Source organism: Sylvia atricapilla, chromosome 17, assembly GCF_009819655.1.
Source record: "Sylvia atricapilla isolate bSylAtr1 chromosome 17, bSylAtr1.pri, whole genome shotgun sequence".
Taxonomy (NCBI): Eukaryota; Metazoa; Chordata; class Aves; order Passeriformes; family Sylviidae; genus Sylvia; species Sylvia atricapilla.
Window position 1 is genome coordinate 3405468 of NC_089156.1, and position 16874 is coordinate 3422341.

At 41.3% G+C, this 16874-nt stretch overlaps 1 protein-coding gene across 4 annotated transcripts in view; it reads right to left on the minus strand.

The window, feature by feature from the left end:
• Window positions 1-11590: 11590 nt before the first annotated feature.
• The window catches only part of RNF10 (ring finger protein 10), a 38885-nt gene continuing 33601 nt past the window's right edge, over window positions 11591-16874 (minus strand). The window contains exons 17-18 of one of the 4 annotated variants that reach the window (XR_010744915.1): window positions 16193-16282; window positions 11591-11886 (exon numbers count right to left, since the gene is read on the minus strand). Coding sequence is in view for 1 of the 4 variants with exons in the window: in XM_066331295.1 (XP_066187392.1) it covers window positions 16278-16282 (5 nt within the window). In the remaining 3 variants the exon portion in view is untranslated. Of the gene's footprint in view, window positions 11887-13730; window positions 13953-14506; window positions 16283-16874 lie in introns of those variants that run through there. The other 3 variants (XR_010744914.1, XR_010744916.1, XM_066331295.1) reach the window with 3 other exon arrangements.

The following is a 16874-nucleotide window of genomic DNA, read 5'->3' on the forward strand; positions in this document are numbered from 1 at the left end:
GCAGCAACCAGGAGCCAGCGCGGTGTGGGGGGTCGTGGCCCACCTGAGTGCTCCGCCTGTGTGCTCAGCCTACCGATGCGGGGCCGCGATGGACGCTGCCCCATAGGCTGGCACCTATAGGTCTGATCACTATAACAGAGAGGATTCAAAGTCTTGATCCAGATTTCACAAAGTTCAGGAGCGGAGGCTGGGCTGCTGTGTCCCTGACATAGCTCACAGGAGTTTTGATGCAGCCTTTGAAATGTACATAAAAGCTTTGCTAGGGGACATCATGCAAGGATATAAAAATGAAGGAGTTTGTATCTAAAATGCCGATTACTTAACATCTTTGTAATCAAACACAGGTAACAATTAAGTGGCAACAGGTGGTTCAATAACGATGTTCTGTTTAAAAACAGAAAGAGATAATGGCATCAAATCAGACACATGTTTCCAATGGGGAAAGGTCCCAGTTGCTTCTTGCTCATCCTCAGACAGTGATTGTGCCTCACTGCCAGACTTGGATACCTCAGCAGTTTATCTACCCAGAAAGATGAAGGTGTGATTATCGCATAATAAGCTTACTCATGCTCACTCTGCTCTTGCTGGCACATGCACAGCAGTTACTATGTGATGACAGTCTTCCCTGCAACAATCCAAGTGCAACTTCTCTGCAGTCTGGGGTCCCATTGCAGCCGTGCTGCCGTGCCCCCACCACCACAGAAACATGTGCTGGTCAGGGCAAAGCTGCCATGGAAAGAGGAAGATGCTGCAGCCCTAGTTCAGCGTTGCTTCATCTCCTCAGCTGTGCTATCAGCACCAGATGCGCAGCAGCCATGTGCAATTCCTGCCCAAGGTGCCCTCCATCCATCCTGTGGATGGCAGGGAGCTCTGCCCCTTTCCTGCTTAGGATGCTTGGCAGCAGCTGTTGTGGTGGCTAAATGGGCTGTTGAAGGGGTTCATGGCAGGCATGTTTGTCAAGCACCAACTTTCCACTCAAACCTGCAGCATCATTTCAGCTCCTATTTATAGTCAAGGTACCTTTTGGGGTTTTGTTGTGGGCTGGTTTTTATTTCAGAACAGGCTGCTCCTGTTTGTTGTCAGCAGTGCATAATCATACGCATGGCGGGATGAACATGACTCCTGGCTTTCCCAACTGCCCTTGCATTGCTGGAGCCATGGCTGCTACAGGGGTCCTTCTGCCAGCAATCTCAGAGGTTGCAGGAGGCTGAAATGAATATTTCTCAAATAGCCCCATGTCTTGGGAAGTTAATCCCATCAGGATGTAACATTGCTGCTAGAGAAGCTGTCATTTTTGGAATTACAGCTGGTGCTGATGAGGCATTATTGTGAGGAAGTCCCACAGATAAGATTTCTCGCCAGTCTGACTAACACTGTCCTCACCCTCCTTGGGGTCCTTTGAGCTATTCCTGAGGATTGTAGTGCCATTTCTGTCTACAGGTGGGTTGTAGCTCCTTGCCTCAATCAACTGAGCACTGCAGAATTTGGAGCATATGCCTCATTAGTGAGAAGGGACTCACTAGTGCAGGTGTGATTCATCACTTTGGAGAGCACGTCAGGGATCAGGGCATGAAATGGTTTGACTAACAGAGGCAGTAACAATGCAGGCAGGGGCCATGTTACAGAACTGAGAAACAAAACAGCAGCAGCAGCTGGGAAAACTGTGTAATGGGACAGAGTGAGAGCACAAAGCAGAAACCTGGCTGTCCACAACACCTGTATCTGGGTTTCAGCTGGGAACAAATCCCAGCTGTGGAGAGAATCTGGAGTACATCCTCCCACAAATTCCTTTTGGAGGTTCTTCGTGTATCTCTTTTTCTAGACAAATTAATCTTGGGATCCCAGTGGCTGCATAGCATCTACTGCATACTAAAGAGCTAGTTATTCTGGAGCCAAATGCCAGTGAACAACAGTGCCCCGCTGCAGAGAGAAGCACATTAATTCCAGCACAGCTGAGCAGCGAGATGTGCAGGGACATCTCTCCAGAGAGACCGTGGCTCCTCTTCCATCTGGCAGCACAAAAGAGGACAGGCCTGAATCCTCAAGACATGAAGATTATATTATGTAACATGCACGCTCACTGCTTCCTGAGACAGAGCTAAGTTAAACTATCCGTGTGATTCAGTCCAAGGCCAAGCCAGAGAGGAGCTGCACTTCCCTCCCGAACCTGGGGGGTTCTGGAGCAAATGAGCAGCCTGAGGCTGGCGGGGGAAGGTAGATCCAATTCCAGCGTGCAGTGACAAACAGCACTGCCTGCAAGTGTAAAATCGTGCCTTTCTGTAAGAGTGCTTATCAAAAAGCATGCCTGTGAGCAAATGCATGAACGTTTCTGGGGAAGGGTTTGGTCAATTCTTTTCAGCTTCAGTTGTGCATAGAGCAAATTTTTAACAAAAAATGGGAATGCTGCTAAAACAAACAAGGGCTGCATTAACTGCCCTGAATTCCATTTCAGATAAAGGCCTAGAAACGGAGTTGAAGAGTAAAATGTGTGAGCACTGCCCATAAAAAAAACCTCTCCAGCAAGCTGTTGATGGGAAGGCACAAAATGTGATGTTTTGCAGCAGTTCTCTTGTTTCTAGTTTTTTAGTCTTTATTATTTCTCACACCTGCATTTTCAAGAACATAATCATCTAGTGTAAGTATGATATCATACAATTTGCTAAAGCAAATTAAATTCTAAGCTGGTTTGGGCTGAGAATCAGGATACTAATTAGGAATCTGTCCTGTAACAGAAGATGAACTGCCTGGCCTTCATTTATGGCCTTTCCCTTTCCCCTCCGTTTCTTTTAGAGGATTTAAGAAACACATCATGTTTCAATAGTCATATAGATGCCAAGTGTTGGTCTTCAGGCATATTGTATTTGGACAGGCTTGTGTCTCCTCCTCCAGAGGAAGCAAAAGCACTGACAGCTGGAGATTCTGTTTGCTTGAAGACTCAGTATTGCTCTTCAAGTTTTCCTCCACAGGAGGGGAATAATCCTGACAGTATTACAAAGGCATTATTGTTCCAGCTGTAATCCCTGTGCTCAAATCCATCCTTCAGGTTACTTGCATCCTGATTGCAAAGAGAGAACTTCCCTTTGTATTTGTCAGGACAGTGGCAGATAGATTGGATGAGAGACCAATCAGAGAAGTCATTTCACACAGAGACATGCCTCAACCCTTTCTTAGCTTGTAAAAACAAATAAGATGAAAGAAGATGTAAAAGAAATTCTGCTTTACAGTGGGACTGATACAACCGGGCTCCCTGAGCTATCATGTGTGGCCTAACTTTAGCCAGACTCCTATAAAGGGATCCAATTTTCCCTACTCCAGGAATGTAACAAAAGTAAATAATTTTCCTGGAATTACTCCTCACCCTACCTCCTTCCTACACACCTTTTAGAGTCTCAGTCTCAGTTCACACAGCTAGGAATGCAATTAATTAAGCTGATATAGCTGGCTCAGCTTTGCAGCTGTAGAGCCCACGGCTGGCAAATGTCACCTCTTTCATATCAGACATCTCTGTTGCCAAACTAGAGTCAACTTCACAGTCACATCTCTGCAGAAAGCACTGCTGTGCAAGTGGAAGTGAGCCACAAGGCAGGCAGGAAGCACATTTAAGGAGAAGAGGTCTGAGTACAGGTTCCAGGAAAAAAACCCCCAAACCTCTGAAAATCACTGAAGCAAAACTGGTGTGGTTTTAACAGTGGCAGTGCTCTTCCTCTCCATTTGACACAGTCTCGAGGCATAAAATTATGATGTGACAAAAAGTAAATGACAAAGGGATGCTCAATTGGTCAGCTTGTCTTTGGTTTACACTGAGAGCTACAATTAATTTAGGAGGGAGAAAATTAAATTACTTCATAATTTTCCACTTTTCAGAAGACCTGAGCAAAGCTCTTTGGTAAGAGCAAAGTGTTTCACAAGCTCGTGCAGATGTTTTACAAGCACAATAAACTATGTATGTGATGGAGTCATCTCGTTCTGAAATGTGATCTGGACTACAGGATTATGCTTTTCAGAGTGAGAGGTGAAGTCTACAGCTGCACTTTGTCCAACTAGGAACATTTAATCTTTGCCAGTTAAAAAAAAAAAAAAAAAAAAAAAAAAAAAAAAAAAAAAAAAAAAGAGAGAGAGAGAGAAAAGGGGTTTTATCAAATGCCTAAAGAATTAGTTCAGGGAATGGAAAGAGAGCAGCACTGAAGGCCAAACACTTGCAGCTTGGGTTGGAAATGGTTTAGGGACAAACCTGAATAAACTGCTATTGTTTGCTCATTGCCTGGCAGCCTGATCTCAGGCCAGTCTCCTGGCAAAGAAGACCTCTTGTATTTATTTTGGGAGAGGGATATTTTCCAGTGGGTAGAGTATTAAGGTGTGTCGAGACACTCATACATCAGTCTTCATATTTTATTCTGCCACTTTTGATGCACCTGGGAAATCAGAATAAAAGTGGGGACTGCTTTCATCCCTTTACTCTTTCAACACCAACAACTAAAATATGAGCTGAACAACTCAATGTGTCACGGAACATCTCCATTATACAACATAAACTCAGTTATACAATGAACAGGCAAGAGTATGAAATAACTATAGTGAGTTGAAATTCATTTGGGATCAACTGGAGTGAATCACTCATTATCTCCAGGGCAGCTGTTCTCTCTCCATAAAGCTGCTCTCCCTCAAATTTTTTATTTAATGAACATTGATACTGGTACATAACCAGCACGGTTATAAGTAGAATACAGCTCCAGGGAGAGACAGGGTTTGGCACATCTGGTTTACAACCAGAAAGAAAAGCTGTTACAAAGGAAGCTGAGTTACAAAATGTGGTCAGGTTTGTTAGCAGCCTGTAGGTCCTTTCAGGTGACAAACAGCCCTCGGATGGTGGTGGAGGAAGGACACCTTGCTTGCTCCTGTGCACACATGCCCACCTCCCTGCTGAGCCAGCAGCCTCGTGGAGGGAGAGGGGCAAGATGCTGCTACCACTGTCACTGGCACAGGAAACTAGACAAAGGCACTGAGAATTCCTTATCTTTAAGCATCTATGGTATTTTTCAATAATTAAATAGAAGACCTGATGTCCTGAACAAAATTACAGCTTGGGTAGTATCACCCTGCCTAAATTTCCTTTCAATTTCAGATAAAGTATTTTGTCAACTATAAATAAATAAGTTTGTTGCAAAATGCTTTGTATTCCTCATTTCAGAGAGGTGCTATGTTTTGGTAGTGGATCTAACAACATCTCATTAGGACAATTATCAAGTTATATTGAATAATATAAGTTTTTAGTAATTTCAAACTATTCCTTTAAAGATCTAGAGAACTATTTCTATTTTGCAATTATTAAAGGATCAAATTAACTCCTACAGAATAAGTAGTTTTATCTGTGCAGTGGCAAAAGTCAGCATTGCAGTGTTCAGGCAGTCAACATACATCAGTGTGTAAGCAGGGAACCACTGTCATATGGTGAGTTAATGCCCATCCTGACTGCCCATGACTTTGCTTGAATCACAAATGATAAATCCTGCTATTTCCTCACCAGTGAAGACCTTCTACAGGAATTTCAACTTTACTGCACTGTGGTTTAGTTCCTTTCTATGTGAAGCAAAGGCAGTAACATCTGCTGCCCAAAGGGATTCTCAGGCTTTTGGATTTAAGATTCTCTGTTCAGATGCAAAGGAGCAAGTGTTGCAGGCTTCTAAAAATCTTTCAACATAGCATGACGCTGGAGGAAACAGAAATCTGCCTCTGGGTATGACTTCTAAATGCAAACTGTGGACATGTGCTGTTATGTCCTTTGTCTTTTGAGGTGGGTTTTAAGGAGATGTTAATATTTGCTGTCTGAAGCACAAGTTTACATCTCTTTTCTATCTGCTTATTAATAACACCAAACTGTTTTGAAAGTGTATTTCCTGCGTTAGTTTACTGGAAAAGCTCTCACTTTGGGCTATCTTTCCACTTTGAGCTTTGTTCAAGCTGAACAATATATGTCTGAGCTGAATTAATCCGCTGGAAAACATCTCCTTAAGTAAACATGAAGGGTTCATATTCTAAATATGCCAGTTTTAGTGTTAAAGGTCACTCCTAAACTTTACTAAAATACATAAACATTGGGAAGAGCTGACAATTGCCTAAAATAAATGAATCAGTGTAAGAGGAAAGTGAATTATGATTTACAATGAATTAAAATCTTAAAAACCATAATTCAAAATTTATTACTGATAGCAAAAACGTCTGTCTTTTCTGACTTTTCAGTGACTTTATGGGATACCCACTGTCAGGAAACATGTAATTCCCAGTTTCCAGGTGCTCTTCTCTGTTTACCCAGCTGAGGAAAACCTAAGCCACAGTAGGATCTTATCGACACTGGCACTTTATGTAATGTCTTAATTACCTCAATTTCCTATAGCTTCTTTCACTTTCCAGATGATTTAGAACTGCAAACAAGGCTCCCAGAAGACTTTATAGAGACTCTGCTCACGACACCACTTAAATATATACATGACAGCAAGTCATACTCTTTCTAATAATATCAAATATTTAAAAATATACATTGTCTGAGCTTAGACAGTTGAAATGTATTGTTAATGGGTTTGTGCATTAAAGGCATGAGGACTAATGACAGACGAGGCAGATCAAACAGAGGCTTTTTCTGACACTCCAGCTCTGAAGAACTCAAATGTGGATAAGACTGTTATGTAAGACAGGCTTTTGGATATCACTGAAGTACTTTACAATTAAGATTGAATATTAATAAAAGACTTAAACTGAAAACCTCCAGCTATTAGAAGGATTAGGACTTTGCAGTGGGCTAGGGGAATACATACAATGTCAAAGCCATTTTCTTGGTTGTGATCAAAGGCAGAAAAGGCTGTGGCAGAAACAACATCTTAGAAGAAGGGGAATAGAGCTGCAGCATCACATAACAATACTGATGATTAATAATAACAATAATAACAGCAGCAGCAACTACTTGTGCAGAAGAAAAAAGACAAAACTTGGGAGTGGAGCCTAGAGACTCTCAGCAATGTGCCCTCTGACAGAAGGGAAAATCACCTGCTCATTTACACCCCTGGCTGTCCTGAGAAGAGCACGTGAGAACAGAATTCCCACTCGGTACTTTTGTCACTCAGTAGTGATGTCAGCTCCTCACACCAGAGCAGTGGCCAAGAGAAATGACATGGATGTTTACAGGGCTCAATGCTACATAAACAAACTGAGGTTTATTAGATTTATTTTCTGGAGATTGATAATATTTTCCAAAAACAATATCTCAAGGAAGTCTCCTAAAGGGTATTTATTTTGAGAGCCTGGGCCATTTCTCTGTGAATCTCATGGGAACAATTGCTCTAATAGTTTCATTGTGTTCTACTGAAATATCAGGTTGTAGTACACTGTAATCAGGCAAATAGCATTGGCTGTATTTTGAATATATTTCTTACAAGGTATCCTCCTCTTGGAAGAGCCTGGAGACTGACCCCCTCTGTGTGTCATTCCCACACCATGACTTCTACTGCAGGGACTGCCTATAGCTTGTTCCCTGAAAGGGACAGCCTTGGCCACTGTAACTGTAAGTGGTTCAGTTGGCCAGGCTCAGGAGCAGGGACACAGCAAAAGCCTTTGTTGGGTTAAGTAGAGACAGCTGGAAATGCGTCACTAATAAGGAATAACTTTGAAAGCAGTTTGGGTGCAGAGGGATTAAGGAATGCCATATGGTATCAGGAATAAAAAGATGTCAAGCAGTGTAACTTCCATGGAAAAGAAGAAGCTACCAAAATGTCCAGAGGAGCTGAAAGTTTGGAAATACAGAAGGCAATTGGGAAAACATAAATTGCATGTGTATGTGCTATGAATCCATGTTTATTTAAACGCCATATATAGCAGTAAAAAGGAAGACAATCAGAAGCTTTATTTTTCTTAATACTCAATTTTGATGCATTTGAAATGTTTAAGAGGTTCCAGTCAATTCTGGCAGTGAAAACTCCTTAGAAATCCATATACACAATGAGATAGTGCACTTCACATAAAAATGAAATGTTAAGATTTATTTTCTTTAGGCAAATATAAAAAAAAAAAAAAAAAAAAAAGAAAGTGAAGCTGAAGAAATGCACGTGTCTGGCTGATTCTTACCTTTTCAAAGATTACTAAGGGGTGTCTCTCCCAAAAGTTTTTCAGAAAATTCAAATTAAGGTCTGTCCTCTTAATAGGGAATTGATTCACCTTCAAAATTTTCAAAGCTGATAGAAGGTCAAAGAACCAGCCTCTGGCAGTCATCCAGTCCAGAATTAAGTGCAAGTCAGATCTAAACTCCATGAAAACACAAAGTAAGCCATTCAAGAGATCTGAGAGATGTAAGCTCAAAGATAAAATCATGGAGAACCACACATGGTCTACGATTACTGGGATGAACTGAGAAAGTATTTGGCATGCAGAAGAAGAAGAAACCAGAAATGTCATGGATCAGCTTTGCACATTTTGCCAGCAGCAGCAGAGCTTGCACAACATGGATAAGATCTCTGCAGTGCCACCTCCAGTGACCTGTTCATAGGGGAAAGCTCAGTGTTGCAGGGGGGAATGAACATGCTATCAGCTTTAAAGGAAATAAAACATTTATTACACTGGGCAATGGCACACGAGCACTAGATGCAGTCTTACATGCAATTAAAAAATAAAACAACAAATAGAGCAAGGGATAGACAGGTAAAACTCAGAGCTTACCCTGCTAAGCCATTCACTATTAAAGAGTTATAGAGACTTGATACATGAGTAAATAGGAGACTGAAAAACATTTGAGGGTAGTGGCAAGAGTATTGTTTAGTGTGCCAGAGGCACAGCGAGCCCGAGGCTTGAGCCAGTGGCACCACAGGTAGGAAAGCTGGTACAACATGGAATGCAAAGAAAAGCTTGATACTGATTTTCCAGCTGAAAGACAGCAGTTGTACCTCTCAGACTTTCCAGTGATGGAAAGGTTTATTGGTCTCAGTCACTAACTAAGTTAAAAAGACAAGTGGCAGAGAAAACGCAACATGCTGCTTTCTCAGTGGTACTGACACTGTACTCTGTCACTATGGGTAACTTCCAGCCTCCGTTACCCTCACTTCAATGATGTGGATTCAGTATTAAAATAAGTTATCATTTATTGGCAAATCCTGTTGATAAGACTGTTGCAGACAGATGCTAATACGTATTTAATATCAGATAATTTGATGTGAGGGAAGTAAAACCAAATTACTCACAATGAATTCAAATTCTAATTGATCCTTAGGAAACTGTCAGTTAGATTTATTTCTTTTTTGCAATCTAAAGATTTGCAAAATGAGACTTGCCTGTACCATTGCTGTAACAATTAGCTGAAGCTTTCAGGCCAGTAGTGTCTATTGGTTCATAAATTAGTGTCCTCTTCTACCTAACAGACTTTGCATGATTTTATTAATGAAGTTCCAAAGTTCATTACCACTTCAATTTATTATCCTTGGCCTGAAATATTGAGGATTATCGACAAAGTTGAAATAAAAATACAGTTACAGGCAAGACTATATTAACTAGATAAATAATTCTTGAAGTACTATTACTGTGTTTACAACTAAAACTTCAACACATACTTTATGTATAATTTTGAGTATCTATAATGCAAAATAAAATCTCTGATGCAACATATTAGAAAACTACACTAATAGGGATTCTTACCTGTAGACAATGTTTTTAACAAAATAAAACATCAGAATTAGAACACTTATACTGAAAAGAACTGAAGTTAGAGGAACTGGGGGTTTGAAATAATATAAAGAGATAGATGAAAAGGAACAAACTCACAAGTTACACCTTGTAGTGCCCAGATCCACCAGCTTTACAAACATGACACAACATGTGTCATCATTTATGATGATCTGTAACTCTAAACAAATACTCACAGGAGCCTGTGAACAGAGGAGGCTGTCCTAGAAGATAGGCATATGCTGTAGAGAAACACAGAATAGATTTCCAGCTCCAGAAACAAGATTTTTGCCTTGACTGACAAAGTGACAGCTTGGGAGCAGTTATAATAAGTTGAAACAACTTAATCTAGATATGGTATCACCAAGTGGGCTCAGCACACCCTAACAACAGTAGTTTTATACATTGGCAGACATCCTCAACTTCATGCCACACTCTAAATTCTTCAGAGAATAATGAGGATATTTAGCTTTTATTAGTTATAAATCCTCATTAGAGCTGTGTATCACAGAGCGATTGTTTTGTACATTTTGATGATGATGATGATCTGGTTTGAATAGAAGGGTGAGATACTAAGCATTTAAATAGTTTAGCCTCCCCGACACAGGAACTCTGTGGAAGAAGCCCAGCAGAAACACATGGGGGTTGAGCAGCTGAAATTCTGGCTGATTACTGAATGTTATGCAAGCAGAGCCCCTGCACAGCTCCCTGCAGTGATTTCTGCTGGCAAGAGACCCTGGAAATTGTAATAAAAAGCAACACTTGTCCATTACAATGGCAGCAGGGTGAATTGTACACATGTTCAAACAAGATGTCAACGCTAAACACTACTGATTACCCAGATAAAGCTTCAGTCACTAACCCCATCCCTCAGCCTGTGGTGTTGTCTCACTCCCAGTGAGAGCTGGGGAGTATGAAAGTTTTCCCACAGTTATTCCCCCCAGCCCAGTGCTATTCCTGGAAGCACAGTATGGTCATATTATCTGAATCCCCACTTGGTGCAGAAACACTGATCTGGAACATTGCATCCTGTACCCCTTGGAACAGCAAATGTTTTACAGGTCCTCCTGTGACCCAAGAGCCAGGAGGACAGCATGGGAGGAGCCGTCAGCAAGAAAGCCCTTAATGAAGAAATGAAATAGGTCTCCCTTGGAGAGGAGGCTTAGTGGAGTGTAACGAAAACAAGCCCCATCCCTCCTCCCCTGTGCGCACATACACACACCCTAGAGGCTTTTGCAAAGCCACAGGAACGGAAATAATTTTGTTTGAATCCATCAAGCATTAAAATCCGTTCGCTGAGGGATTGAAGTGAAAAATGAGCCGGAGACAGGAATTAGAAGCTCACCGCCTGGGCTGTCAAAAGGGATTTTCCCCAGATAGAAAACAAGAAATTGGAAATGCAGGGAAGTAAATCCTTTCAGGCTCTGACATGTATGCACACTCTTGGTTTCCCCTCCCAGTCCTCTTGGTTCTGGGTTCATGAAGTCAAACCTGGACACATCTCCTTGTGCACTCTCTGGTCAAATTGACCATCCTTGGGATGCCCTTCCAGGGGTCTGCTCAAGAAGGTTGCAAGCCTCAGGCCAAGTGGAGTGATGAGACACCCAGGGGAGCCAGGTGCACTTCCATTCTCATGTACTCATGGCTACCTACATGCCAAAGGGAAGACAGGGCAGCTGCTAAAAAGATAAACCAACAGCCCTAAGAACCATTTCATCTACTGTGTAAAATTTGCTGAAGACATGGAGCAAAGTTGACATTCTAGTTGTAATCGCTTATGAGTTATAAGCACCTCCGTTTACCCCTCAAAAAAACCTCAAAACCTGCACCTCTTGTCACTGAAATATGGTCTCTTTTTCTCGAGACTGGTACAAATATCTCTGCACAGGTTACATTTTGTCGATGTTTCAGAGGTTTATTTGCAAGTGTAAAAGCCAAATGTCTTCTTTTCCCAAAATGAAACAGACGTTACAGAAAATGATGTGGCAGCTAGGAAGAGTTTGGACCACTGTGCAGAGGAACCACCAGCCCGGGTCACGAGGTGCATGTCACATTCACATATCTCTGCAGTCTTATAGCTTGACTATGAGAAATAAATTATCATTGCAGCGCTGTTTGGTTTATGCAAGGCAGACTTCTCCTTTCGCTGGTTGCCAAAGCTGAAGGCAAGAACTATTTACAGCAAAGATTCTGTATGAAGATAAACACAACCCACTGTAAAAAGTTACTGTACCACAGCACAGGGATGTAGGGCAGCCAAAAGAGAGACCACCAAGGAAACCCACATGGATCTACCAAATGGCCTTAACACAGAGTGTTTACACTGATCAAACTGTGCAACAGCTGCATACTGCTGAGCCAATTGTCTGCTGAATGAAGAACAGAGAGGAAGAAAGAAGTAGAGAAGGAAAAAAGAGAAGATGAAGGGCCAGATATGCAGCAGATAGGCAGTTTAAACAGATATGCAGCAGATACACAGTTTAAACTATGGGAAGAAACAACTGGAGACAAGGAGCCATCTAACCCCAGCCCAGTTCCAGACAAGCATGCAAATTGGTTTAAGAATAGGACAGAGGTAGAAAAAGAACAAGGTAAGCATTTATACAACAGGATCCCTGGTGCTTTGAATTCAAAAGCCAGTTAAGAGAAAAGACAATTCAAAGAAGTTTAATTTGACATAAAAATTTTATGTGTGCTAATAGGCTTCAAGATAAAGTCCATGGTTACCTAGATACAAAGACTTATGTGTTTGTAGTAAATATTTTCTTTAACACATGCTGTCCTCTACTGTTGTGTAAAATGCTTTTCTATTGTACTGTGACTCTGATAATAACACTACCACTTAGGTGGTGTTTCATCACTATATATCCCACTGTGCTTAACCCAGGAGGTATCATTATCTCTGTTTTACATGTGGAGTCATGGAAGCACCTAAAGATGAAATGAGTCCACAGCAAGATCACAAAACCAACTGCAGTATTATAGTGTTAGGTTGTATAGAAGAGAAACCTCAGGAGATTTAACTGGGATTTGCTGGCAGCATAAAGCCTGTTGGAAAACACCCGTGGCAAGAGTTCATCTTAATGGTGAGCCAGGGACAAACATGGATGAAGAAAAGATAAAGGTGATAATGCCGAGGCCATGAGTCAGAAAGAATTAACAAGTGTCAGCTTTGAAGCCACGGGAGAAAGAGTTCGTGTTTTGTTCACACCAATGACATTCACAGTTGTCTCCCTGCTCTTTGAGAAGCGATGAGTTATCACTAGAATCTTGCATCAGGACCACAGCAGCCAGACAGCTGAGCAAAAGACTTGGAAAAGATGCTGGCTGAAGTCAGCTAGTGGCTGTGCGGCTCTAGGGACAATATTGGGGTGAGGGTTGAACTGTATCCCAGAAGTCTTATGTGCCATCCCCATTCTTGTCCCCTTCCTGCTGAAGATGCTGCTGCGCTGAACCTGAAAGGTCTGGTTATAAATAGCTTCTCCCTGCAGCTCCTCAATGAGCCACTGAGGCGGAATGAGTCATCTCTGCCAGCTCCGTGCCCCCCCAGAACGGCTGCGTCAGGTTGGGAGCGTGGCTGCCAAACACGGTGGTACACACTGTTCCCTCTCAAAGGGCACTGGCCTTGGGGGACAGCGACACTAAACAATCCACATCTCCTCATTACTCACAAGCACCCAAAAGCCACATCGCTTTGTGAATAATGTTACATCTGTCAAGAGGGCTTAGAAACCTACAGTGGCACTTCAACCCCCTTTGTCCACTCCATTATCCACACCACTCTGGTTTTCAACTGGAGCTTCTCACCCAGTAATTGGTTTGTTATGGAAAGGACGGAGCAGATCTCTGAGAGTGAAGCTTCCATCCTGCTTACAAAGAACTTTTTTCTGACTAAGATCTGGTGACATTGCTCAGAAATTGGGCTCAGCAACAAACAAGTGAGCTGACAAACCCTCACCTCTAGGTGAGGTGTGCTATTAGGCACATCTCAGTATTTCCTATGATAAAATAATATGAGAATTTTAACAAGAAAAGACAGATATGCTTATTTCATTGTAAGAGAAATTAACCCAGCTGATAGACAGTTGTATCTCTTTTAGTTCTGTTGCAGGAAAACAGTGTGATTGGTGGGATTTCTGGACCTTGCATAGACACCAGGTGCCCAGAGTAAAGAAATTCTAATGATTATTTGTTTGTTCATGTTGATTTTATTCAGAGACAGATGGACTTCTCCTGAAACATGCCCTTTCTCAAACCTAAGACAATAAAGATAGATGTTTCATGAATTTTAGGATAAACACCTATGTAAGCAAGTAAAGCACAAGTCCTAGCCAAGAAAATCACACTAATTAGCAGAGGTTGAGGGGGTTAGGCATGAATACTTAACAGTGGGGGAAATAATTTAAACCAATATTGGGTTAAAAGGAAGGAAAAGAATATCAGGAAGGGAGGAAAATACAAAGTCAATGCTAAAGAACACAAGCAGGGTCCTGAAGCCAGTATAATCGTTCTAAAAAAAACACCAAAAAACACCAACAAATCAAACCACACCAAAAGCAAGCAAACAAACAAACAAAAAACAAAACAAAAAAACCCCACAAAAACCCACAAAAAAACCCACAGAAAAAACAAAACACCCAAACAAGCAAACAAAAACCCACCAAAAAACCCCTCAAAAACTAACAAAAAAATGACCCCAAATCAAACAAAAACAGAAAGCAGGATTTGGAGACAGAACATGAGGAAATCTGCTACATTTCTTTCACATGGAGAGTTTAAGACAGACAATGTGATCAAAATGATTCTGATATGTTTTCCACAAACTAAGTTTAATGGCTCCATCCTGTTGCTCACTCAAGCATTCTGTGAGAAAGCAAGCTCTGGACAACCGCACACACAATCAACATAATTGAACCCTTCAGTTAAAGCCAAACCTTTGCAAGCAGAATCTTGGAAAATAAAACTCACAAATAGCTGTTATTTGACCTGAAAATAAGTAAGGGTGATGAAAATCCACGCAAACAGAATCAACAGAGCAATGTATTTCTCTCCATTTGCCAGGGTTCAGTGGTGCTGACAAGAGCAGTATTCCCCAGCCCTGTGGCCCCTGCCAGTGGTCCCCAGCCCTGCCCTGTGTGGTGGCAGAAGGTGAGTCTGCTTTCAGCTCATGCTGTGATGCAAACAATGACAGAGCTTGGCAGACTTTTTGCTACCAGCTGAGGTGATACAGTGTTGTCTCAACAGAGGCAGGGGATGATGCAGCTTTACATGAGCAGCCTCTTCATTTTCCCTCCAGTTTATAATTCATCATCAAACCAACAAGGTACATTCTGTTAAAAGTTAATGACTTTGTTCTGATAGACCTTAAAAACAGACCTATTCCAGAATTTTATAGGTTCATCATGTGCAGCTTCATCATTTTTATATTCACGTCAGGGAATATTTTATCTTTGGTGATTTTTTTTTTTCCTAAACAGAAATGATTTACCCCATGGAAGAATCCAAACCTTGAAATGATCCCAGTCCTGCCTTCTACCACCTTCTTAGCACTTAAAAGTTACTTACTGGTACCTGGCTCTCATAAAAGGACAATTCTTCTTTCTGCTACTACCTCTAACCTGTCTTCCCTTTCCTCATAATTACCTTTTCCCTGTCTCCTAACAAGGATACAGAGAATGATACCTGTTTTCTTTTCCAGTGTTCCCATATCAGGGAGCAATAACACAAGAGCCTCACCTCCCTGCTTTTCAGGAACTCCATGCTTTGGTCCTTTGCTGTATTTGAATCTCAGAGTAAGGTATTTCATCCATAGCTGTAGTCCTGTTACTTGCACTTGGATGCAGAGATAGCAGCCAGTACAAGATACAGGATGTATCTCAATACATAAGAGAGCAAATTCTTTGCTCATTTGCAAAGCACAATTCCAGTTACTTCCAGAGATATGACCAGTGTATCCAGTGGGAGCATCTGTCCTAACAGCATCTGGGAATGTCAATGGCAAAGGCTAGAGTGGCAGTTTTATGGCTAAGAGAATGGTAATTCTAATTTTACTTAAGAAGCACAATACATAGTTTTATTAATGAGAAAAAAAAAAAAAAGGTAATAAATAGAAAATTAGGAATATGGGAGGTAAGAGCCTTATTAAGGGCCAAGATCCTGGTGGAGGAGGGAAATGCTAATGAAATAGTTTCTTGCTTTAAATATTTGTAAAGGCCAACACATCCCAAAATACCCTGTAGGACATTAAAAAAATCCCAACAAAACAATTCCACCAACACGTGGCCTAATTGCCCCAGGACTGTGAGCCATCCTCTTGTCACACAGAGCAAACTTGGAAATTAAAGGTACTGAAATCATCAGGAATGAAATAGCAACTGCTGGAGAGGGATGAGAATTTTGATAGGGCAGCTGAGCAATATAGCTGCTACTGAAACAAGAAATGTAGTTCCTTTGGTTGAACTGGTGCTTGCAGGATCCTATCCATATTCTTTCTTACCTGAGGCCAGGTACCTCTCTAACCTCCAGATCTCTTTCATCCTCATCAATCTCATTCTTTGGCTACTCTGAACAAGGGGAGGAATTCAAGCTCCTAAAGACAAAAAAGGGAACAAGCAATTAGCTCAAATATATCAGTGGGTTCTCTGTATTTTAGACTAGGATTATTCAAAGTATTACACATATTTCCTAGAAAAGCAAACCTTTTTAAGACCTAGAGGCTGTTTGCCAAAATCTCCAGACATTTATACAGACTTTCCTTAAACATCCCATGGGAGGATGTTTTCTGCTATCTCTTGGCTTGTGCAGTTTCCCACAAAAGCATGGTATACAAGGTGAACACAGATAACCAGGAATTTTTCATAAGAAACATTCCCTTGCAATAGACAAAAATGCTCATCAAGTTCCAAATTAAACATTACACTTGAAAATGGACCAAGGAAATATTTAAACTGAAAACTTCAAGGAACAGGGAAACCAGTTAAAAAATCCCAACTCAACCCTCATCAGGTTCAGGTAAGCGTAATGCAGGACTCATAATTCAACTCTAATATTATTCCTGCATTCTTTCACCATCATATTTTCTTGTCCTTTCTGATCTGCTTAATCCACTTTGCTTTCCCCTCTGCCTATTCTACTGCATTGAGCAGAGATGTAGTAATTATGCAACAAGATTTTTCTTA